General features: G+C 38.0%; 1 protein-coding gene across 4 annotated transcripts in view; it reads left to right on the top strand.

Moving 5' to 3' along the window:
* Positions 1 to 24,478, top strand: part of ARL15 (ADP ribosylation factor like GTPase 15) — a 446,531-nt gene that overhangs the window by 138,769 nt on the left and 283,284 nt on the right. For all 4 annotated transcript variants that reach the window (XM_037798775.1, XM_037798771.1, XM_037798773.1 and 1 more), the window contains one exon: positions 23,039 to 23,183. In XM_037798775.1, the coding sequence (XP_037654703.1) occupies positions 23,039 to 23,183 (145 nt within the window). The remainder of the gene's footprint in view (positions 1 to 23,038; positions 23,184 to 24,478) is intronic.

Raw genomic sequence — 24,478 nt, 5'->3', positions numbered from 1 at the left:
TACACATCCCCAAAAAACAGACAGAGGCTTTGGGTGACGACTGACCTGGGAGAGCCGGAGGGTCGCCTTGGACTGGGTCTGAAGGGGACTATCTGTTTCTTTTTTGGCTCAGTGGAGAAAGCCCCAGTCATATTCAGTTTCCAGGGCTGTGACTCCGGGAAGGGTGGAGACAGCACAAGCAGGGAGCAAGACCATTGAAATGCTAATGACCTCCACCTGGGGGGTCTGTCTTCTCTAGGAGGAAAGGGGTGGGGCCCTTTCCATTCAGAACCAGACCCCAGAGCCTGGGGGAACATGGGGCCATACCTCCTCACACCAGTCAAGAATTATAGGCTAACAGGCATCACCTGCTGGGCAGAAAAGCCCAGTGACCTGAGGCATCAAAGGGTGGAGCAATTTTCTAAGACACACCCTCAGGGAAACCAGATACTGAATATTTCTTCCCTCTGGGACCTGAGCCTGTTTTGATCTGGTAAAACCTGATTTGGATAACCAAGGAAACCATGCCTAGACAACAGAAAATTACAACCTACACTAAGACAAACAAAGTTATGGCCCAAAGGAACAAACGTACACTTCAACTGAGATACAGGAATTTAAACAACTAATGCTAAATCAAATCAAAAAGTTTAGAGAAGATATTGCAAAAGAGATAGAGGCTGTAAAGGAAACACTGGGCATATATACGGCAGAAATCAAAAGTTCAAAAAAACAACTAGTAGAATCTATGGAAATGAAAGGCACAACACAAGAGATGAAAGACACAATGGAAACATACAACAGCAGATCTCAAGAGGGAGAAGAAAACACTCAGGAACTGGAGAACAAAACACCTGAAAGCCTACATGCAAAGGAGCAGATGGAGAAAAGAATGAAAAAATATGAGCAACGTCTCCAGGAACTCAAGGATGAAACAAAGTACAATAATGTACATATCATTGGTGTCCCAGAAGGAGAAGAGAAGGGAAAGGGGGCAGAATCAATAATAGAGGAAATAATTAATGAAAATTTCCCATCTCTTATGAAAGACATAAAATTACAGATCCAAGAAGCGCAGCGTACTCCAAACAGAAGAGATATGAATAGGCGTACACTAAGACACTTAATAATCAGATCATCAAATGTCAAAGACAAAGAGAGAATCCTGAAAACAGCAAGAGAAAAGCGATCCATTACATACAAAGGAAGCTTAATAAGACTATGTGCGGATCTCTCAGCAGAAACCATGGAGGCAAGAAGGAAGTGGTGTGATATATTTACGACACTGAAAGAGAAAAACCTGCAACCAAGAATCCTACATCCAGCAAAGCGGTCTTTCAAATATGAGGAAGAGCTCAAAATATTTTCCAACAGACAATGAGAGACTTTGTGAACAAGACACCTGCCCTACAGGAATTACTAAAGGGAGCAATGCAGAGTGATAGGAGAAGTTGGGAGTGTGTGGTTCAGAATACAATTCTGGGAGATGGTAGCACAACAATGTAAGTACACTGAACAAAGGTAACTATGAATACGGTTGAGAGAGGAAGGTGGGGAGCATGTGAGACACCACAAGAAAAAAGGAAAGATAAAGACTGGGACTGTGTAACTTGGTGAAATCTAGAGTATTCAACAATTGTGATAAAACGTACAAATATGTTCTTTTACGAGGGAGAACAAGCAAATTCTTGCAAGGTGTTAAAAATGGGGAGGCACTGGGGGAGGGATGCAATCCGCATAAACTAGAGACTGTAACTAATAGAATCATTGTATTATGCTTCCTTTAATGTAACAAAGGTGATATACCAAGGTGAACGCAGATAAGAGGTGGGGGTAGGGGAGGCATGTTAGACACTTGACATTGGTGGTATTGTCTGATTCTTTATTCTACTTTGATTTAAGGTTATTTTTCCTTTTGCTGCTTCCTAGCTGTCTTTTTTTTCCCTTTTTCTTTTGCCTCTCTACCTTCTTTGACTCTCCCTCCTGCCTTGTGGAAGAAATGTAGATGCCCTTATATAGATAATGGTGAAGGTGGTGAACACATAAATGTATGACCATGCAGAAAACCATCGATTATTTACTTAGGATGGAATGTATGGTGAGTGAACAAAACCATATTAAAAAAAAATGGGTTGATGGCAAAACCTCGAGGGCAATATACTGAGTGAAATAAACCAGACACATTAGGACAATTATTGCAGGGTCTCACTGATAGGAGCTAATTATAATATGTAAACTCATAGACATGAAATATAAGGTACCAAGCTATAGGACGAGGCTTAAGAATGGGGAGTGGTTGCTTAGTATGAGCAGAATGTTCAATTAGGATGAACTTAAATGTTTGGAAATGAACAGGGGTGTTGGTAGCAAGATGTGAGAATAACTAACAGCGCCGAATGGTGTGTGAATGAGGTGGAAAGGGGAAGCTCAGAGTCATACATGTCACCAGAAGGAAAGTTGGAGGTCAAAAGATGGGAATGTATAAAACTGAATCCTATGGTGGGCAATGTCCATGATCAACTGTACAAATACTAGAAATCACTTCCATGAACCAGAACAAATGTATGACAATACAATTAGAAGTTAATAATAGAGGGGCATATAGGGAAGAACTATATACCTATTACAAACTATATACTACAGTTAGTGGTATTTCAACATTTTTTCATAAACAGTAACAAATGTACTATATCAATACTATGAGTCAACAATTGAGGGGGATTGGTTAGGGATAGGGGAGGATTAGAGTTTCCTTTTCTTACTTTTTTTTTTTTTTTTCATCTTTCACTTTATTTCTTGTCTGCAGTAATGAAAAGTTTCTAAAAATTGAACAAAAATTAAGTGTGATGGATGCACAGCTGTATGAGGGTACCCAGGGGCAAGTGATTGTACACTTTGGATCTTTGGATAATTGTATGGTATCTGAACAATCTCAATAAAAATGAAAAAAAAAAAAAATCAAACAGTATTCCAGGTTAAAGATTAAAAGATCTCAGACCATATTTCTCTCTCAGGCCTGTACCCCCTAATCAGGTAAAATAGGCTCCAATTGTTAAAATTATATAGCTTGAATCTCAGAGCACTCTGCTCCTCCTGGGTGGGTTATTATTAGGTTTTACCTCAAAGGAATATAACATTTTGTTCTTGCTTTTGAAAGAGGTTTAAACAATTTGGACTCTGCCACTGACATGTCAATTGAATGTATTTTAAGTAAAAAAATAAAAAATAAAACAGCAGAAAACAAATAACACCACCATTTTTAAAGCAAGCGCAAATCTTAAAAGTTGTGAAGAGCTGAAATGAAACACATCTGTTTCCTGCAAATATTAGCCCACCACCTGGAACAGGTGTTTTTACTGTTGAAAATCAATACATATTCAATGGTGAATTCTTCAGAGTTTAAATATTTTGCCTTTTCTTGTAAAATTCATATGAATGAAAATACGACTGATAATTTTGATCTCCCTTTGTTCTTCCGTTTCTCATTTGAAGGAGGTTTGTGTAGTAGATAACATATAATTCTAGCATAAATGTTTGTTCACATTTCTTTTAAGAATCTTGTTTCAGTTGAATACACCTAAATCCTTCATAATTCAATATATCTCACTGTAGCAGTTTAATCACATAGTTTCATATTTTAATAAAGAATAATGGAGAAATAACACTGAATATGTAAGTACCCAAATCTTGAATAAAAACAAAAGTGTGTGTCTCTAGTCTGCTCATACCAAGGACAAAAATTTTTTAAATGTTATAAATTATGTTTGAAGCAGCCAGGTATAATGGTAATAGTAACAATAATAATAATTAGCTTATTTATTGCTTATAATGCATGAGGCACTAACCTAAGCACTTTACATCATAACTAATTTAATCTGGACAACCATTGTATTATTATCCCTATTATGCATATTAGAAAACAGGCCCAGGGAAGTTAGATAATTTGGCCAAGGTCACTCAGCAAATAAGTGATGGAGCTGGGAATCAAATCCATAAGTCTGGCTCTAGAGTGTGAGCTTTCAACTTCTAAATAGTGGAAAAAGCCATAGCTCACATTCCTACCTGCCACCAAATACATCTATGGAATTTTTAATTAATATAATTCAGTATCTTTGGACCTCTATTTTCAACTATGAAGGTATAACCTTAGACTCTAAATTACATACTTGTTGATGCCTTTTCTAGCTCAAGAACTTTATATCACTATGTAGTTTAAAATTAATGATGTATTATCTATCAGTCAGGAACTGGTTAAATAAAGCTTGGAATAGTCATACAGTGAAATTGTAGGCTGACATTAAAAAGAAATCAGGTAGAACTCTGGTATGACAGAACAACTACATATGATAAGTCAAAATAATATGATAAGAAAAATAATGAGCTATTTCTTTGTTTGCGTACTATGATTCCATTTTTGAAAGAAAGACGAGAGAAAGCTATATGTGTTATAGAAAAGTTGACGAACTGAAAACTGATAATCTCTGGGAGATGAGTATACAGGGAGATGTTTACTTTCTCTTTGATACATTTCCAATTGGTTGAATTATTTTTTCAAGTAGGTATTACTTTAGAAATCAGAAAAAAAAAAGAGAAAACAGAAAGAAGGTTCTCCTGAATCGTTAGGTTATGGGCCAACTTTCTGATTAATGGAGACTGCAATTTATTTCCTTCTATGGCCTGTGAAATGATCATATGGCCTCTAGTTATTTTTATAGCTATTTAAACCAACACTACCATCACTATGTTCTGTAACCTTTTAAAATTGTTAACTTTTTGCATGATTCCTTATAAATAAAAATGAGGTAATGGTTGAGTTCCTTTCATTCCATATTTTCACTGATGATTGTCTGAATACAGGATTTTAATTTACCTTTTGTTGACATTGACTATCTCTTGGGTATTACTGCCCAGGTAGATATTAACCACAGATTCCTTGATTTTGAGAGGAACATCCCAATTATGAGGGTGGAAACTGTTAAAAGAAAAGTACAGCTCTGAATCAAAGCTAATAGTTCCAAAAGCTTTCAAGTAGCTTTATTTTGCTTTTTCCTTCTATGAATTGAATACAGCAGGCAACAGATTCAGACAATTAATGGGTTTCATTCTTATTTCCCAAAAGACATGAGTATATGTCTCATTTAAAATTTGATTCCTTCTTAAAACATATTTACTATTCTGCACTTCTGTTATTCTTACAAAATGTGTTTTAAACTCTAAGAGTAAGAATATTTTTTTCAGATTTTTCTAAAACACTTAAATGAATTGCTGATTAGAATATGGGTAGTCGAATAGAAAGCCTACCTTAAAAAATGAGACTGTAACTTTCATCTTTTCCATTAACCTAATCTAATCTTGATTCTGGGGTATTTTAACGGATATGTTCAGTTTGTCTGGGATCATCATGATTCGTTTTATCCATAGATTTACACATTTCACTAACATGCTGTGTGCCAGGCATGATGATACGAAGTTGAATAAAGAACAATTAAGAGTCAGACCATATTTTTAATGGGAGAGATAGACATTCAGTACGTATTTTGGCTCAAATGCAATCTGGTTAGTAGTACATTAGTGATCTAAACTAAATAGTATGAGAATATAAGTGTAGTGTGAGCCTAAAGAGGGGAGGGGTCATTAGGCAACCCTGGGCCTTGAGACATGAGAATCACACTGCCACTAGGACAAAAGGAATATGGATTTATTTTCAGTGTAAATTAAAATCCTGAGTATCTCAAGAGATGTCTCCATGTCTTTTTCATCCATTAGTACAGAAAGACTGGAAAAATAGAGCCTTGTGTGGGACACCCCACTCTTCAGGCCAACCCTTTGGAATTTCAAGTAGCATGACTACAGGTCCCCTTGGGAAGTTTGTACAACTGAAGGTAAAACTCTCCTTTGGCAGGAGTTAGATCAACATGATTCGTTTTGTGTGTATGATATATCAGGTAGGCCAGAGTAGATTCTTTCCAGGTTCTGGCTCATCAGGTAGTTTTAAATCTATAAATATCAGTGTCTAAAAGTACAAAGCAATGTAAAGTTGTTCTGCTATTTCTGTTACCTCCTCACTTTGCCACAAAGGTATATATTTCTTTTTTTGCCAGGTCAAAGATTTTTATTAGAATGAGATTTGAAAGATTTTTCATTTTAGGTGGCTAGAAAGTACATCCAGCTGAAAACCATCAACTGATTAGACTACATGCTTCACTTGAGTTGTGTTTCTGGATGTAAGTCAAGTATGACAACTGTGAGTTTCATAACTTTCTCTAACTTGATTCAAAAATGTTTTTGCGCCAAAATTCTTCAGAGGTCTTTTCTGTCCTCTCCTGGCAAGGCCCTGTGGAGGGTATCAAGGTCAAGGCTATATTGCTGGGTCTCATAAAAATGCAGGAGTCCTAGGCCTGCATCATTTCTTTTCCTTGCCTATGCCCTTCCAGTAGTGGTTTTATCAATTCTTGCTCAATATGAGCATTTCATAGGGTTCATGCCTCTGACAAGGAGAAACTAGTAACTTATGTCATGTATTTTGTCTGCTTTATAAATACTCAGTTTCCTTCATTGGCATTATAGCTTTTAGACAATTAAAGTTAAGTTATAAAGGGGAAATATGCTGTCAAAGGAGTCAGGTGGTGGAGGAGGAGACACATAGAAAGTAATTGTCAGCAGGAGTAATTCCAATAAGGGGCAGTCAGGATTCTACTGTAGTCTTCCAGAGGATACCTGAAGCGAGATGGAACTTTCTATTTTGGTATCTTTTTACTTGCCGTCTTATGATCCATAACGTCTCAGCCCCAGATTATACAATTTGTGTTTTTAGAAATTCAGTCATGGTTATTAAGGTAAAAAATAGGATTTTATAACCATAAAGCTGAACAATTTATAATAGAGCCATATGAGTTACTTTAATGGATCACAAATATGTATTGAGCACCTACAGTGTGTGAGGTGCAAAACTTAATGTTGAAATAATTGTGTTTCTGGCAAGGAATGATGAAGGCTTTATTGCAAAACAGTGGGGATGGATTAGAGTATATATAAAATGAAGAAACCCTTAAGAGGTAGAATCAACATGAATAGAAGACCTGCGCAAAGTATGAGCATGTGAAAGAGAAGGAATTGAGGATATTAAGAGGTATCTAGCTTTGAGGGATTGATGACACCATTCACTACAATGGGAAATACAGCAAGGAAGAACAGTGTTTACTGCGGTGGAAGGATGGATAATAAATTTGAGTTTTTGCTAGTTTGAGGTACCTGAGGGACATCTAGATATAGATGTTTAACAGGAAGTTTAAAAACACTGATTTGGTTCTCCAGAGAGAGACTGAAGTTGGACATAGGATTTGGAAATCATCAGTATAGCTGAAACCATGGTGAAAGACGGAATGACCCAAGTAAAGCATATTAAATGAAACCAGACTGGTGATTTTTCCCTCTTGTGCCTGACTTCTAAAGATTGGCTTCCCTCTCTTTGTCATGAGGGTGATCTTATTGTTGTAGTTCTAGAGGAAGAGAAACTTGGTAGGAGTTGGGTAAAATGATATGTCAAACAAATCCAATAGGATGTGATTTAAAAAGATGTGTTTTCCTTCTACTTAAGAATAATATGGATAGCATACAGAATTCCATTAACCTCAATCTGATGATAAGAGGTTAGGAAATAATTCAGTATAGTTGTGGTTTTTGAAAGGAGCGGGACAGTTCATCCACAATATTGGCTTTATTGTGTCCTTAAAGCTAGATAGGAAGATGTCAAAATGCCAAAGAACTACAAAATCCAACCCATTTAGTGAAATAATTTAACCACAGCCTAGGATCCAAGTCTCGGAGAAGAATTAGGTCACAAGTAACTTGGATCTAGGGTGCATGCCACAAAACCAAATCATAGTTGTGGCATGAAATTTATTATAATAACTTCCAAGGGAATTCTCTACATGACTGATCAGTATAGCAGGGAAGACTCTCAATCATGATTTGCTGTTGAAAGTCTTCAGTTGTTATTTAGAATTATGTATACAAATGATGAAGCAAATAAAACTCACACTATTAATACTATTATGTTAGGTTTAAAATCACATTTTTATCTTAAAAATTAAAATATTTATGCATGTAATAATCTAATTGTGACTGGAATCCAGTAGTTCCAATTTAAAATATCAAATTGAGTAATTGATATAGATTTCTGATGCTAAGTGTAAACATTTTTGTAACCAGGAGTGAAATGTTTGAGAACTTAAGATTCACCAAGTTTTAAGTTTAATTTATTAAAGTTATAGGAATTTAGTATTTGGAAGCATTTTGTGTGTCAGGAAATTGAAATGTTTAAGAAAATTGAATATATTAAATTTATAAATACAAGTTAAAATTTTAAAGGGAATTTAATAAACTGTTAGTGAGACTGAACATTAATTAAAGTCCCTATTAAAAGTGATTGCTAAAATTTACTGGGTTTATAACTAGAATAATAGGATTTGTAAGATAAATTTAAAAGCATAAGGAAAAGCAGAGTTTTACATTTCTTACTTTAATAATTTGAACACTTATTTGCAAAACAATATAAATACATGTCATTTTGTCCAAGAATACCAAAATAAACTCACTCTTCATACAGACACCCTTTAAGACTTCATGTCTTTAAAAACCATGTACCATTCTCATATCTGTATCTTCAACCCTGACCTGTCTCCAGAACCCCAGATTCAATTATCCATTTGCCTATTTGACATTTCTGTATGGATGCCTAATAATAGGCATCTCAAACATAACATAGCCCAACAGAACTCTTCATTGCATTCCCATGCTGTTCTCTAAAAACCTATTTCTTAATTGTTAAAGCCAAAAATCTCGGTGTCATCCTTGATTCCTCTCATTTCGTTTCAGACACTAAGAGGGTTCTATTAAGGTCCTGGCAGGAAACAGATGACATAATCAAATTGGGTAATATGAGGAGAGGTAATAATAGCACTGTTTACAAAGTGTGGACAGGGTATTAGGAAACCATCTCTAGTCCTTAAGAGGTAAAGAGAGGAAGCTCTTATTGGAATTGGAGACTGAGAGGGCTGGGTGGAGGGGCTTGCCTGATAGGAGCTGTGGATCTTGGTCTAAAGGTTCAGCCTGCCCTCATGGACCCTGTAAGAAGGGAGCTGCAGGAATAAAAATAATATTTCATTCTCTTTCCTACATTGTGCCTCTTGCTGAATCTAACTAGAAGCCCGAAGGCACAGGTGCCCATTGATGCAGCCCATAGAGGTCACCTGTCAGTGCATAAAGCAGGATGGAGAAGGGTAGAGAAAGCCGAGCTCGGACACATGGAAGATAACCACCATAAAGGCTAGTGTTCCGGTTTGCTAATGCTGCTGTCATGCAAAATACCAGAAATGGATTGGCTTTTATAAAGGGGATTTATTTGTTTACAAAGTTACAGTCTTAAGGCCATAAAGTGTCCAAGGTAAGGCTTCAACAATAGAGTACCTTCACTGAAGGATGGCATCGGCGTCCAGAAAACCTCTGTTAGCTCAGAAGTCACATGGCTGGCGTCCGCTTGCTCCCAAGTTGTGTTTCAAAATGGCGTTCTCCAAAAAAAATGTTGCTCTTGAGGCGTTTTGTCCTCTCAACGGCAGCTGCTCTTCAAGATGTCACTTTCAGTTGCTTGAGGTCCCTCTGTTTGTGAGCTCTTTTTATAGGACTCTAGTGAACTAATCAAGACCCACCCTGAATGGGTGGGTCCACATTTCCAAGGAAACATTCAATCAAGAGGTCACACCCTAATCAAAGGTGTCACTCACAGTTGAGTGGGTCACATCTCCATGGAAACACTCAATCAGAAGGTTCCAACCTAATCAACACTAATACGTCTGCCCCCACAAGATTAAAGAACATGGCTTTTTCTGGGGGACATAGTATATCCAAACTGGCACAGGCTAATGAAGTGCCCAGTGGATTATTTCTAGGATATACCCTAAATAGTGTTTTTCTTTTTCCACACGTTTTGTACATTTTGGTTTTTATGGTCAGTTTCCCATTAAAGATAGTCTTAGAAATCTAGTTTTCTTCATAGTTTGTGATCCTTTTTCTGTTTTGCCTTTATTCAGTAATGATGCCCCGTTCCCTCATTAGAATACCACTGCTTCCTGAAATACTCTCCTAGATTAGTCAGAAGTCTTGGAAGTTTAACCAGGCAGTTTAAGAGTATTAAATGGTTAGGAGTTAAATGAAAATTGAGGAGTACACATATTTCAAGCTTAATTACTTAATTATTATCAGTAGTAGATATTTTAATATCACGTGCTTTTAAAAATATGTCTTTAATCTTTTTTTTAAATCCCATTAATTATTCAAGTAAGGTATATATTCAGGGCCTTTTATGAAAGTGTTTTAAAATGTTCTCAAGCTGAGATTCAGTAGAATATTTGAGGTTGCAGTTCAGATGGTTGCTGAAGCCATATCTGTCAAATCAAAGATTATGAAATTATTTAGTACTACCATTATGTTTCTGCCCCCACTCCCTTAACTCTCTTTTGCTTCTCATCCTTAGTCTTTAGAAGCTGAGAATCCTTACCTTGACCCCAGTTGAATGTAATTTAAAGTATACCTCCTGTCCCTGTTTGTTCAAACTGTGTTTGATAATGGTTTATCTCTATGCTTTTATTGTCTTGCTTTTTCATTTCTCACCTGTTTCTATAAAGAACTGAATGGGCTTACAATGAGAATACATATAATAAAACACATAAGAAGTAATATGTGGTTAACACTATGTAATGTATTATTTCAAAAACCTAAAGTTTTAAGATTGCATATCTTTCATACTTCTTTGGGGGCTGAGGGAATTTGACAAATTCTAAGCAGTTGTAAATTATGAAAATATTAATAGGATTAAAGAAAGCCCTTTATTTTACAGTTGCTTTGGAAGTCTGCTTCTTAAGAAAAATCTCAGGGCAACTTTTTATTCTCTACTCTACCCCATTGCCCCCGGATTATGTGAGGTCTTATTTTAATATATGCAGAATTTGTTATGACTGGAATTCTTTGTTTCTGATTTTTACATAGCAGAGAATACTTGCATTTTTCTGGCCATGTCTTATTCCCCTTGTGTAGTTCCCACGTGAGCGCTGATCCTCTCAAACACATTTTATGTACTCTTTTGGTGATGAATATTTTATCTCTGGCAACAATGTCTCTAATATGGCCATGTGCAATTCCCTTGAGGTCCTTTGTGTACAGTATTGTAATTATAAAATCAATTTTAACACTAAAATCAAAGAGTCATGAGTATACACTTTGATTCTTTCTTGCTTACAGAGAGTCATAGAGAGCTTATGGAGTCTGTTCAGGATGTAGTAATAATTACTTATACAGAATGTCATAAATTATTTCCACAGATTCACCAAACAAGTGAGACATAATGTGTTTTTCCTTCTTTTAACACATGCCTTTATCTAATCCTTTCCCTTCCACCCCATCCCCCCACTGTTTTTTCCTTAACATGATAGTTTACTGAAAGCCTTCACATTTTATTCTTCTGGGAAAGCAGAATTTGTTTGCCAAGGACCATGTTTTATATATTTATTTTTTCTAACCATAAATATGATTGCTCTATTTTATTTTTTGTCTGTTCAGATGAGTAGCTTTTTGTTGTTGTTAACAGTTGCTTCACAATTATGGTGTGATTTGCAAATTGGAAAAGGGAGACTTGAAGGATTATACATTACTCAGACAAACATGTTGAAAACCAGTGTGGTTGTATTTAAGAAAAAAAAAAAGAAGAAGAAGAATGCCAAGCCACACATCCTTGGAGAGTTTTTCTATGTTTCTGATGACAAGCAATATCCCAGGCTACTAGATTGAGTTTTTTGTTTTAATTAACAAAAACTAGATGCCATACACAGCTTCAAATATGCCCCATTTTCCTCCTACAAGATATTGATGTTGAAGGGAAAGTAAGAATATGCAAGTATGAATATAAGAGCTATCAGACATTTGCCTTCTACATGTACATAGTCAGCCTGCATCTTCTTATATGTAGTCATTTGTCAGTGGCAGTATGGAAAGATGGAAGGCAATGCAGAGAAAATAGGAGAGCTGTGTGTTGATAGCAGTGCACAAGTTGGACACTGAGCAGGCAAAACAGTTATGCTCAGAAAAATCCAGACTAGATTTTCTACTAGCTTTCATCTTAACCTCTGCCTCAATTCAGTCGGACTCTTCTTTGCCGCTCTGTAAGACTCTGGCATATGCTGTCAGAATAGGCCTAGGGAATTGAAATCGAACAAATATCGTTGCCACTATTTTATGTCCTTAACTTGTAGTATTAGATAAGATCTGCTATTTATTGGGCCAGAGAACAGAATGTATAGTTGATATGGTTTTTGGCTGCCCTGCAAATGCACACTCTGTTTTGGGGCAAATCCCACAAAAGTTTAGAGCCAGGGACGCTACTTTTACAGCTTTCGGCACCCCCTCACCTCCCACCCCCACCCAAACTCCCTGGCAGCCAGGGCCACTGCTTGAGATGAAGGTTTGTCCAGCTGTATGCTCCAGCTCAGAACTGTCAGAGGTCGTTCCGGGATGGCAAGCAGTTAGCACAAGGGGCAACTCCTAAACTAGTGGTGTATGTGGTATTACATTGGGCTGCCTTGGTTCTTGATGTTTTTTAGCTTTCTCATCAATTCTGTGAACTATCAATATCCTTCCAATAAATCACCTTCTGTTGTTTGTAACCAGAACTCTGCCTGGTACAAGAGGAAAAGGAGGCAGCCTTTTTAAAAAAACACTTGAGGTATTCAAGTATCTTGATTTCCTGGTAGTTTGAGAATTCCTTTTATGAAAAGAGGGTGTTTTGTTTGACGTATAAAGAATTACTGCTATTCAGACTTCATTCTAATAAGACCAAAGTTACACGTGTCAGGCCCATGGGATCCCTCTGATATGTTTGTCAATCTGTAATATGGCACTTGTGCCATCTATATAATATGGACTGTAAGTTCAGGGTACATAAATTAAGATATTTGCTTTTGTATCAATTTCAGGGAATAAAATCAAATACTAAAAACATTTATGATGTGAATTGGTAAGTCCACATGCCACTTTTAATCTTTTGAGAGAACAGGAGATTATTTTTCTTGGTATTTCCTTTTTGTTAAACTCTCTGATAAATGATTTGTGGGTGCTGAAAAAAATCAATTGATATCTCATAGATAACCCCAAATAGAGCTGCCTTAGTCTGTGCGTTGAGCTTTTGCTTGTGCAGTTTGACAGTAGTTGAAAAGTGCCTCTTTAATAAAACACACCTTTAAATAACTCTCTCAGATTAATTCCAGCTTTTAAAGTGAGAAGATGGCTTGAACTACCACTGCTGCTAGCTCAGCTGTGGATCTGAAATATCCAGCTGTGCCCGCTCTGCTTCTCTCAACACCAATAACAGACTTTGCAATCAGAATCTGTCTGACACATGTGTTGATGTGTGAGGTGAGATAGCATCTAGTTCACCTTATTGGCTCTTTAGTGCTAGACCATAGTAAACATTTGTCTCTGTCAGCTGTGAAAGGAACATGATTTGAGGATGCACAGGGATTGCAGACATTTTTTCCCTCTATTATGCTTTTGTCTAGGTCTGCATAGACATTGCAGGAGTCACGTTCAAAGAGAATTTATTTACCTGGTAGAACAGACTAGTGATGTTTAAAAGCTGTTTGTAAGGGTTCTGCCCTCTAAGGGGAAGAAAAAGTTGACTGATGGTCCTATTATACCTCATGTTATATCCCCTTTTAATTGTTCTAGTTAGAGCAAATCAAAAGGACTGCCTATGTGTAATTAGTTACGATTGGTATTTGGCGTATCATATTGGATCTTTGGCCAAGTGAACAATGTAAAAGAAATCCAAACCCTGAATTATCTATAATTATCCATTGTGACAAGAATCTTGGTCATCAAAAATCAGTCTCTTTAGGGAAACATTATTCTAAATGAAAAGTCTGATAACAATCATGATGATAATAATGGCTCTAGATTATTGAACAGTATGCTTAGCACTTTTTATGCAATACCAGATCACATTAGAGCCTAATTCCAGGCTTGTCTGACTCCAAAGCCATGTGCTTAATCACTGGGGAGCACATCCTATCATATGTGGTTGCTGTGTCAGACACTCAGGTTACAAAGTAGAATTAGAAGTAGCACTTGTATTCAAGTGCTCAATGTCTATTGGGGCAAGACGGACAGTAAATCAACAACACTTGACAGGATGATGTGTGTTGTGACTGGGGAGTAGGAAAGGTACTAACGGATTTCGAGGAAGGTCATCTAAATCAGACTGAGGGTCACTGATGTCTTCCTGGAAGAGATGATCCTTCAAATAAATTTTGAAGGATGACTAGATGCCAACCAGAGGAAGTTAGTGGAGAATGGTGTTAGACAGAGGGACAGCCCCTATGCTGGCATAAAAGCATGAAAGAGAATGGATCAGGAATGGCACATAGGTCCTTATGATTGGTGTGAGGGCCATGTATGTAATTGTTATAATCAATTATGTTTTATGTGTCAAACCATGTTTTAGGTGCATTATCAACATTTTCTTATAGGTGCATTATCAACATTTTCTTATGTAGGCAAAGGTCAGATCCTGAAGAGCCTTGTCTACTTAGGTAAGGAGTTTGGATTTTATCTGTATTGCTGTGGGTGACCACAGAAAGATTTTAAATCATGGGAATGACTTGATCTGTTTTGGAAAGATAGTGGTTAGCATTTTGAAGATTGAATTGGAGTTGGGTAAGACCAGAGGGAAGGACACCAATTAGGAGAGCAGACAGCATAGTTATCGGGACATTGTGGTGACACTTGGAACAAAGACTTTAGAACTGGGGAGGAACAGAGAGATAGTAGAGACAGGTTTGGACAGATTTACAAGAATTGGTGACTGATGGTATATATGAGACCTGATTTCCATATTTATGGAGCCTAAGGAATGTTACATGAAGGAATGCCCTTTGTCTTCCAACATGTGGAGTAGGATTTCTACTGTTAAGGGCTACAAGGAAAACAATTTTAGTTTGATTTCAATTTGTTTTCCTTTCTTCTGTTACAAGGCTTCCCATTTCCAGTTCTAAAAGCACCAAGAACGGAGAGTATCTACTTTGTTGGAATCTTTCCTTTGGATCTTTAGATGATACTTATACCCACTTGAAGGTGGTCTACCTAGGAGGCCTAGCTCTACCTAAGTATACAAAACATTAAAAAGCACCCTTGGTAGGGAATGTTTAAAGTGTTTGAGTATTTCTGTGCCCTACTTTCTATTTAGAAAGGTTCTATTCAGATAAAAACCAAAAAAGGGGATTACTACAAAGTGTATTAGTTTCTTTAACTTTCAGCTAAATTTGTATTTCTTCACACTTTAGAAAAACATAGTATATGGCCTGAAACCGACCCAAGTGAAGTCCTGATTTAGATACGTTTATGAATATAGTACATAAAGTATGTTACCTAGTTACAGTCAAGCCTGGAGATTTGCTGCTATTTTTATTGGATAATTCTGTTCTTTGAAAATTGATATTAAAATTTAATTGCCCCAACATTGGGGACCACCAATTTAGTAGGCTGAGCCCTCGATCTTGGGGCTTGCCGTTTTTACTGCAAAGGAGAGGCTAAGCATACTTACAATTGTACCTTAAGAGTCACCCCCAGGACCAAAAGGGGGATGTGAAAGGAAATGAAATAAGCTTCAGTGGCAGAGAGATTCCAAAAGGAGCCGAGAGGTCACTCTGGTGGGCACTCTTATACACACTTTAGACAACCCTTTTTAGGTTCTAAAGAATTGGGGTAGCTGGTGGTGGATACCTGAAACTATCAAACTACAACCCAGAACCCATGAATCTCGAAGACAGTTGTATAAAAATGTAGCTTATGAGGGGTGACAATGGGATTGGGAAAGCCATAAGGACCAAACACCACTTTGTCTAGTTTATGGATGGATGCGTAGAAAAATAGGGGAAGGAAACAAACAGACAAAGGTACCCAGTGTTCTTTTTTACTTCAATTGCTCTTTTTCACTCTAATTATTATTCTTGTTATTTTTGTGTGTGTGCTAATGAAGGTGTCAGGGATTGATTTAGGTGATGAATGTACAACTATGTAATGGTACTGTAAACAATCGAAAGTACAATTTATTTTGTATGACTGCGTGGTATGTGAATATATCTCAATAAAATGATGATTAAAAAAAAAAAAAAAAAAAAAAAAAAAAAAAAAGAGTCACCCCCAGAGAACCTATTTTGTTGCTCAGATGTGACCTCTCTCTGTAAGCCATCTTGGCAGGTGGCCTTGCTGCCCTCCCCACTACGTGGGACATGACTTCCAGGGGTGTAAATCTCTCTGGCAGCATGGGACATGATTCCCAGGGATGAGTCTGGACTTGGCATCATGGAATTGAGAAAGCCTTCTTAACTAAAAGGGGGAAGAGAAATGAAATAAAGTGAAGTTTCAGTGGCTGAGAGATTTCAAATGGAGTCGAGAGGTCATCCTGCAGGTTATTCTTATGCATTATATAGAGAACTCCTTTTAGTTTTTAGTGTATTAGAATAGCTAGAAGAAAATACCTGAAACTGTTGTCCAGTAGCCTTGATTCTTGAAGATAAGTGTATAACTATATAGCTTATATGCTAAGCATGAAATCCCCTGCTTCTGATTGTGAAAACCTTGTGGCTCACACATCTACAGATGAGTAGGAAAATGGAGACAAAAAAGTAAATGAATAACTGCTGTGCATGGGGAGGGGGGTGAGTTGTTTTGGGTGTTCTTTTTTACTTTTATTTTTATTCTTTTTCTTTTTATTCTTTTTCTTTTTATTTTTTTTTGGAGTAATGAAAATGTTAAAAACTTGATTGTAGTGATGAATGCACAACTATATGATGATACTGTGAGCAATTGATTATACAGTTTGGATAATTGTATGGCATGTGACGATAGCGCAATAAAATTGCAAGGAAAAAGAATAAATAATACGGGGATTATAATTACCAAAAAAAAAAAGAGAGAGAGAGACACACACACACACATTTCGTGTCTATATCTTCCTTAATAGGTCTCTTAGTTAAAAAAAAAAAAAAAAAAATCCTATTCTGTGAAGACCTGAAATTTTGGATAATTAGGAATATATATTTCTTGGATTAAATTCTCCCAAATCTAATTATCAGAAAGATGCCCTAACTTTTATAAGCCCACTTTTGGTTCATCTTGAAATAATGCATATGAGGACTCATGAATGCCACTCATCAGGATGACTGATGCGTGGACTGGGAGCCACGTGGTGGGCCCCTGGCCGGGTTCAGCACAGCAGCACTCTCTTCCATTCAAAGTTTCAGATGTCTGCCCCTCTGCAAAGCCTTGAGGCCAATGTCTATAGCTGCTAAGCATGAAATCCCCTGCTTCTGTTTGTTTCTTTTGTTGCCACGAGTTAATAGGGACAGAGACAGGAGACAGCCCAGAACAAAGCAGAAATAATGGAGCATTTCACCCCAAAAAGGAATGTGGATTGAGAAATACAAAGGGTGAGGCATGGACAGACTTAGTGTCCTGAGGCAGTGTGATGTATTGGCCAGGAGCCTCAGCCTGCGACAATTCGGGGCCAAAGCCTTCATCTGCGATCTTGGAGCAGCCCACATGGTCGGAAGGTTTGATCCATCTTCTGTAAAACCCATTTATTGTGTTACCCACTAATGTCATTAAGGGCCACGGGATTTTTCACCTTAAAAAATGAATTTCTCTAGTAATGTGGGGAAGAGTCTTCAGCTGGGATATGTCTGGACCAGGGGCCTCTTCTCAGTACTCCACTGCCCTGCTTATTATTCCCTGTTGCCTTACATGCCATTTTAATTTTCATGTTCTTTGCACTTGTTTATGAGAACTTTTAGTTGCTCCAAGACATCAAGACAAAGTCGACATTTGTTTCTCTTCTTAAAAATACAAAGAAAGGATTAGCTGCAAGTTTGCATGTTCATTTATAGGCCATCTCTTTCATGTATATTTTCACATAACCCAGTTTATTCATGTATCTTCTCCCATACTCTTCCTCAACACATTTTATTTTGTTTATTAATTATTTATTTACTTACTTTGTTGAGGTATAATTTATATACATATACATTTTAAGGTAGGAAATTTGAGGACTATTGCCACAAAGATTTTCTCCCTTATTGCCTTGCTTAAAATCAGAAGTCTTTGCAGCCAGCATGGGCTTCTCTTAATAGACAAGCTTTGTCCTTTCTGAAGGACAAAAAGGGGTTAAATGAAAGAAACAAACAGTGAATTTCTGCTGACTGTGCAGACTGGGGAAAGAGAAGCCAGGAGCATTTCAGTCTCTGCTTGTCTTCCATCCTGGCCAGTCCCCTGTCCTGCTTCCTTACTCTCTGATTCAGCCCTGCAGAAACCTTACGGACAAATGCCATTTGTCACCCACATTCTCTACCTCTACTCTGAGAAGGATGCAGATCCTCTTTCCCTGGAATGAAAAGTACTTTAGCCATAAACCTGACTGTGCAAGTAAGAAATCAATGCAAAGACTTGCATTTTCTGTTTCTTTTCTGGGTGTCTTTCTGTTCAATAACCCAGACAAACTTGCTTAAAGCCCTCTTTCATTCCCTCAAAAAAAAAAAAAGAAAGAAAAAAACAAAAACCATAGAAACCTCTAGCTTCTGCTCCCATGACTCCTGCCTCCAGAAATGGCAGTGCCAGAACAGAGAAGACATGAGTGAGGGCTCTGGGGGCCAACAGCCCTGACCTGAGCCCCAACTCTGCCACTTCCTACCTGCTGGTGCATTTTAGTTGCCCTTTACACAGGCTGCCCCCTCAGATGTTAGGGGTATATCATTCTAGTGGCTCAGAAAACAGCTGTGGAACCAGATGTTGGGATTCAAATCCTGACTCCACTTAAGCAAGTTACTTAATTTCTTTCAGCCTCTCATCTTAAAATGAGAATCATACAATACTTTTCTCATTGGGATGTTTTAAGAAATAAATGAATTCATACACTTTAATGACTTGTGTCTGGTGCTCGATTGTGTTAGCTGCCTTTGGTTTTACTTTTTAAGTTATCAGGATACTCAGGTGGCTCTTAGGAATTCTGTAACACATTCTGGTTGTGTTTTCTAAAGGCAGACCCATACTGACTACTATAGACTTAGAAATATTTAAAATCAAGCAATGTTAGATATTTAGACACTTAATATTTTATTCATTAAACATGTCTAATGTTAGGAAATACTTCTAGAAACTGACTTTCTTTTAAAAAACTTTTTTTACTGTGAGAATTGATGAGGGTCAGAAAATACAGGTGCCTGTTTTTGGTTTTGAAATCAACCATTTAAATATATACCCATTTAAAGTTATGGGTGATTTTTCTCTTACTCTTAATTTTTTGTTAATCTAACAAAATATTTATTGCGTGCTGCACCAGACCCCACCCTAAGGCTACAGAGAAAAAGACCTGGTTGTCTGCCACAGGAGACCTTGTGTTTTTGTCTGGCTAGACCCATATTTAAATAATGAGGAAACAGTGCAGGGCTTGGGCAGTGACTGTGGGGAAGTCCCGAAGCGGACTGAAGAAAATTTTCCAGCAACTAGACAGAGCTTCAATCAAATTGAAATCATGTTCAGAATAAAATCATGTATTCATGATACAAAACAGAGCATCAATTGAAACAAATGCCATGGCCCAGAAGGCTGGGAATTTAGTGACACTGGATGGTAGGAAATACTGGCGATGTGTGGGGCCATTGCCAGAGTGGGGGGATTTTGAGAAAGCCTCTAGATCTATGAAGTTGGAGGACATGTTTTCCTCTATTGTGGCATCTGGCCACCCTTGGTAGCTGTAAAATAAAAATTTTTGAGCCAGTAATAGGACCAAGAATCAGTATGTCTCTGAGTCTGTATGTGTGGTTCTATCGTCTAATAAATCTTACAGTTAGAAAAAAATACATGTGGCGTAGTATTAACTACAGTACTAGAAGAGTGTGTAAAGGACCAAGGAGTGGAAGAAAGGATTAGTTGTCTCTATGGGAATTGGGGAGGGCTTCCCCGAGGAGGTAGTATTTGAGCATTACCTTGAATAGGGTTTCATCAAGTAGAAAAGGGAGGGAAGGGCCTTTATGCTGAACACACCGGACCAGGGTGGCACAGCAGCATTAAGTGGTCAGATTGTCTGAGAGACTAAGTTATTTGGAGGGGAGGTGGATATGAAGAGGGAAATGAGGTGGACAGTTAAGTGCCTAATTAGTCCTTTACCGTGTTGGTTCACTGAACATTTATTCACTGAGTACCTACTGTGTACAGTGTTCTGCCAAACTGCCAAATGCCTGGCACTGTTCCTAACCTGAAGGGTGGGTTCTGAGGGCATTTTGAGATGATCTTGCTGCCTTCCTGGTGGGCCACTGGACTGAAAGGCAAGACCTCATTTTATCCTTGCAATTTTCTCTTTTGCTTATTTCTATTTATAATACATGTGGTGACCCTCCTTTTTCAAGCAAATGTTCCTAAGTGTTTGGCTTATTTACATTTTTTAGCTAATTCCTTATTCATTTAAAGATTATGTGATTAAGTGATTTATCCAAAGTCACAGGATTATGACTTGTGATTCTAGTGTTTGCCCTCTCAAGAGCTCAGCACACCATCTCCTCTCATACAACGTTGCTAGAAGCACATGAATGCATGCTATGGAGAATCAACCTGTGTCCTGACATAATAAAATTGGTTCTTTTTTAAAAGGAGCAAGTCATAACTGACCCTTTATGCAAAGGCCTGTGAACCGATGCAGTTGAAGCAGCTGAGACTGTGCCTGTGGTACAACAGGATATAGTTACAGTGTGGGCTAGCCCTGGTCTAACCCTATTCCCTGCTGCAAGTGAGGGCCAAGGGTTGTGTGTCTTTAGTGTGGTGGGTTGAACTGGGGTAGATGAGCATGCAGAGGCTGCTGTGGGCTGATGGAAGGGGAAGCACCCCAGTCTGGGCTGCATGTTGGGCTGTCAGTCCCAGGCCCTAGTTAGCTGACCATCATCCAAGGTACTTTTGAAAAATGAACATCATGATGAAGAGTTATTTACCTGTTATGATGCCTTTCTTAGTAACATAATGCAAGGTACCGAAGCCTCAAAATGTCCTTCTGAAGAAAGGGACTGACAGATAGTGGATGTTGTTAAAACATTGCTGGTTAATCATGGGGAAACTGAAGCATGGATAAGTTTATGGGACTTGAACAGAGTTATACAATGCGTTAGTGTCTGGCCTGGGAATGAAGCCTGAGTTTGCGGCTTGCTGTCAGGACTGCCGACAGCATTGTGTCTAGCATTGTACAACAGTGAAAGGAGCTTACTCTGAACAATGCGAGAGCTGCTTTAGGAGACAAACACAATGAACTTTGGTACAGTATAGTTTAGAGGCCAAAATGAGTAATTTTAAGTGAATTGACTATGAGATCCAAGGTTTCATTAAGTTTTAAAAAGTGAAACAAATGAAAAATATGTGCAGGTTTTAGAAACTGACTTTAAAAAACATGAACATTCCTCCTACATTTGAGGTAGCATTTACTTTAAGTCTTGTTTTGTTGGCTCAAAATCTGACACTATTCCTGTCTATGATTTATTTCAAAGATTCTGCTTTGAAGTAGTTGTCAGTTCAGCCTTTATGTTCAAGGATTCGAAATACCTCATTTCCATAGCCAGTGGTTTTGGGGGGAGACTTTTGTTTTATTCAGATTTAATTTGGGCTTGTTCCAGAAAAGTCAGAAATAAAGAGCCTGGAATTCAGGAAAGAGGTTGGGAGGGAGATGTCATGTTGGGTGTTTTTTGCCATCTACATGATTGAAAGCATGGGAGTGGGGATGAGATTACTGGAGAGAATATAGAGAGAGAAGAGAAAAAGAAGGGAGTGGAGTAGAATGTCATTCCTAAATTGTCTTTTATGTTACAAATATCTCAGATGATGTAGGGTAAATTGATAGGCAATATAGACATTAGTGGGCTTGGCTACAAGATTTTTACAATCTGGAGTTTTAGGAGAACATGAAGATGAAATTGTAGAACTTTTGACTAAAATATATTGAGTAATGTTGGTATATACATAATTTAAACAGGGCAATATAGCAATTTAATTTCCCATTTCAGTTTAAAATGGTAGTTTGGACCAAGGTAATTGGGCCAGTCTCCCTCCAGGAGATAGTCAGGGGAATTGTGGCAGAGGAGCTGAGCCGGAAGAATGCGGTCCTTCAGAGCAGGAAGAGGGTCACCCCTTACAAAGACTAAAGCAGCCCAGGAAGAGGAGAGGAGTGAGTCTGTGGCTAGTGTTGTTGTGTCAGAGTTGTACCTGGCAGAGCTCTTCTAAGTGTGAATAGCTGCTAGCCTGTGGCCATCTGTGAGGGAATGAATGAATGAATGGATGAAATAGAACTAAGAGAAACTCTCTTCATGAGGCTGGGAGACTTGTCTTATCTTGGATAAGAAAAAGGCTTGCAGAAAGTCAGACGGTATCAGCCAGCCTTCATACGAATCTGGGATGTGATGTGTTGGCATCTAAACACTGTTTGTAGTTGTGGTCATTAATCTTGTAGGGGAAAGCATAATGGAACTAAAGTAAAGCCAAAGAACAGCAACAAATATGAAGGGGTAGGAGGGATTGATATATGAAAGCAGACTGAAATAATTAGGACTCCTTAGGCTTGAAAAAAGCCGAAAGGAAATATGGTTAGAGTTTCATATACCCATGAAAAATATGGACTAGACAATCATTCAATTGCTTACCAGAAGTAGGCAGAAATCTCTTAAAAATCAACGGAAAGTGAATTCAAGATAAGAAGCAGCTCTATCCTACTGAGAAAGTAGATACTGTAGATCAAAACCACTTTTCTTTGAAAATAGATTTCTGGCATTGAAGTTAAGTGAAAAAGTGAAGGCTGACTTTTTCCCTTTATAATTTAAGTTATTTAATTACATGCTAATACTTAATTAATCACTAAATGTTTCTCAGTTTTATTTCCACAGTCTTATTTAAAAGAGCCTCATTGTTTCCCTCCCGCCTTTCTTGGCAGTGTTTTCGTGCACTTTGCTGCAAGGGACCACCACCTGCACGGCCAGAATATGACCTTGTTTGCATAGGCCTCACAGGTTCTGGCAAGACCAGTCTGTTGTCAAAGCTCTGCAGCGAAAGCCCTGAGAATGTTGTATCTACCACAGGTGGGTACCATGCCAGGGTTCTGTCCCTTTCTCTTTCTAATCCCAAGAAGTTCTAGTTTCTCATGCTATTTATACAATTCCTCTTTCTCTCATGAATCATTCAGGGCCTAAATATTTTAGGCTCTACAAGTGGGCCTCTAATAATGGATATTGAAAGTGGAATGGTCAAAAAAGGTAAGGTGGCAATGACAGTAGGTAATCTCTCCTTTCCTCTCCTCTGTTTTTCAGTAAAATGCTTTAGTTTATTTTCATTTAAATACTTTAAATAGTTTTTTTCAAACAGGATTTGAAGAGGGTTTCATAGCACTAAATTGCTGTATCCTGTATCCCGCGGGGTGGTCATTTCATTGGCACTGAATAAATGAACCTCAGGAAAATATTAGTACAAACGAGTCCTGAAATTTGGAACTCAGGTACATTGACAAAACGGATTCATCTCAGGCCCAGTGAGTGTCATCCTCCATTGAAGTGTCACTCTAGCCTACTCTTTTTGGTCATATATGCCCTATACAGTTCTACAGATATATTCTAAACATTCTCATCATTTTTCATCCCTAGGATAGTCAACGTAGGGGAACACTGATCAAGTTTACCATATTGTATCCTGAGTTGACCAAGGAAAGTCAGTCTAGGGCAGTGGTTCTCAGTCAGGGTGATTTTGCCTCCAAGGGACATTAGGTAATGTCTGGAGACATTTTTGGTTGTCTCCACTTCGGGAGGGTGCTGCTGGCTTCTAGTTGGCAGAGGCCAGGGAGGCTGCTAAACATCCTACGATGTCAGTAGTGTCAAAGTTGAGAAACTCTGGCCTAGGGCGTTGGGCACTCCCCAAATGCTTCCTCTTTCTTTCAACAGTGAAGCAGGGTAGAGAGTATAGATTATGGGAAGTAAGGAAGGGATAGGGTAAGACATTGTCTAGGAAAGTTGAAAAGATTGTTCATTTAGTCAGCTTTTTTTGAGCACCTACTATGTGCTGAGTATAGTGTTGTACACTGGGGATAAGTATACATGAGCTATGATCCTAGCTTATTCTAGCTTTAGTCTCCTGGCCATGCATACATTATGTGCATGCCCAGAAATGACACAAAACAAGGGACTGATCAGTGTTGCTTGGAAAGGAGGACAGGGAAGGATATGCAATAGAGTTTCCTGTATTTGAACTTGAAGGAAAGTTCAAGGTGGGAGAAGAGGATTTTGGAACAGGGGGAACACTCCTGTGAAGGCAGAGAGGCAAGAAACAGAGACCTCCAGGGGTCTACAAGCAGTACTGTATGGCTGTGGTTATGGTCAGTAGAATG

The sequence above is a fragment of the Choloepus didactylus genome, chromosome 11 (assembly GCF_015220235.1).
Source record: "Choloepus didactylus isolate mChoDid1 chromosome 11, mChoDid1.pri, whole genome shotgun sequence".
Lineage (NCBI taxonomy): Eukaryota > Metazoa > Chordata > Mammalia > Pilosa > Megalonychidae > Choloepus > Choloepus didactylus.
Note: the sequence above shows the minus strand (reverse complement) of the source record. Positions and strands in the feature narration are given on the sequence as shown.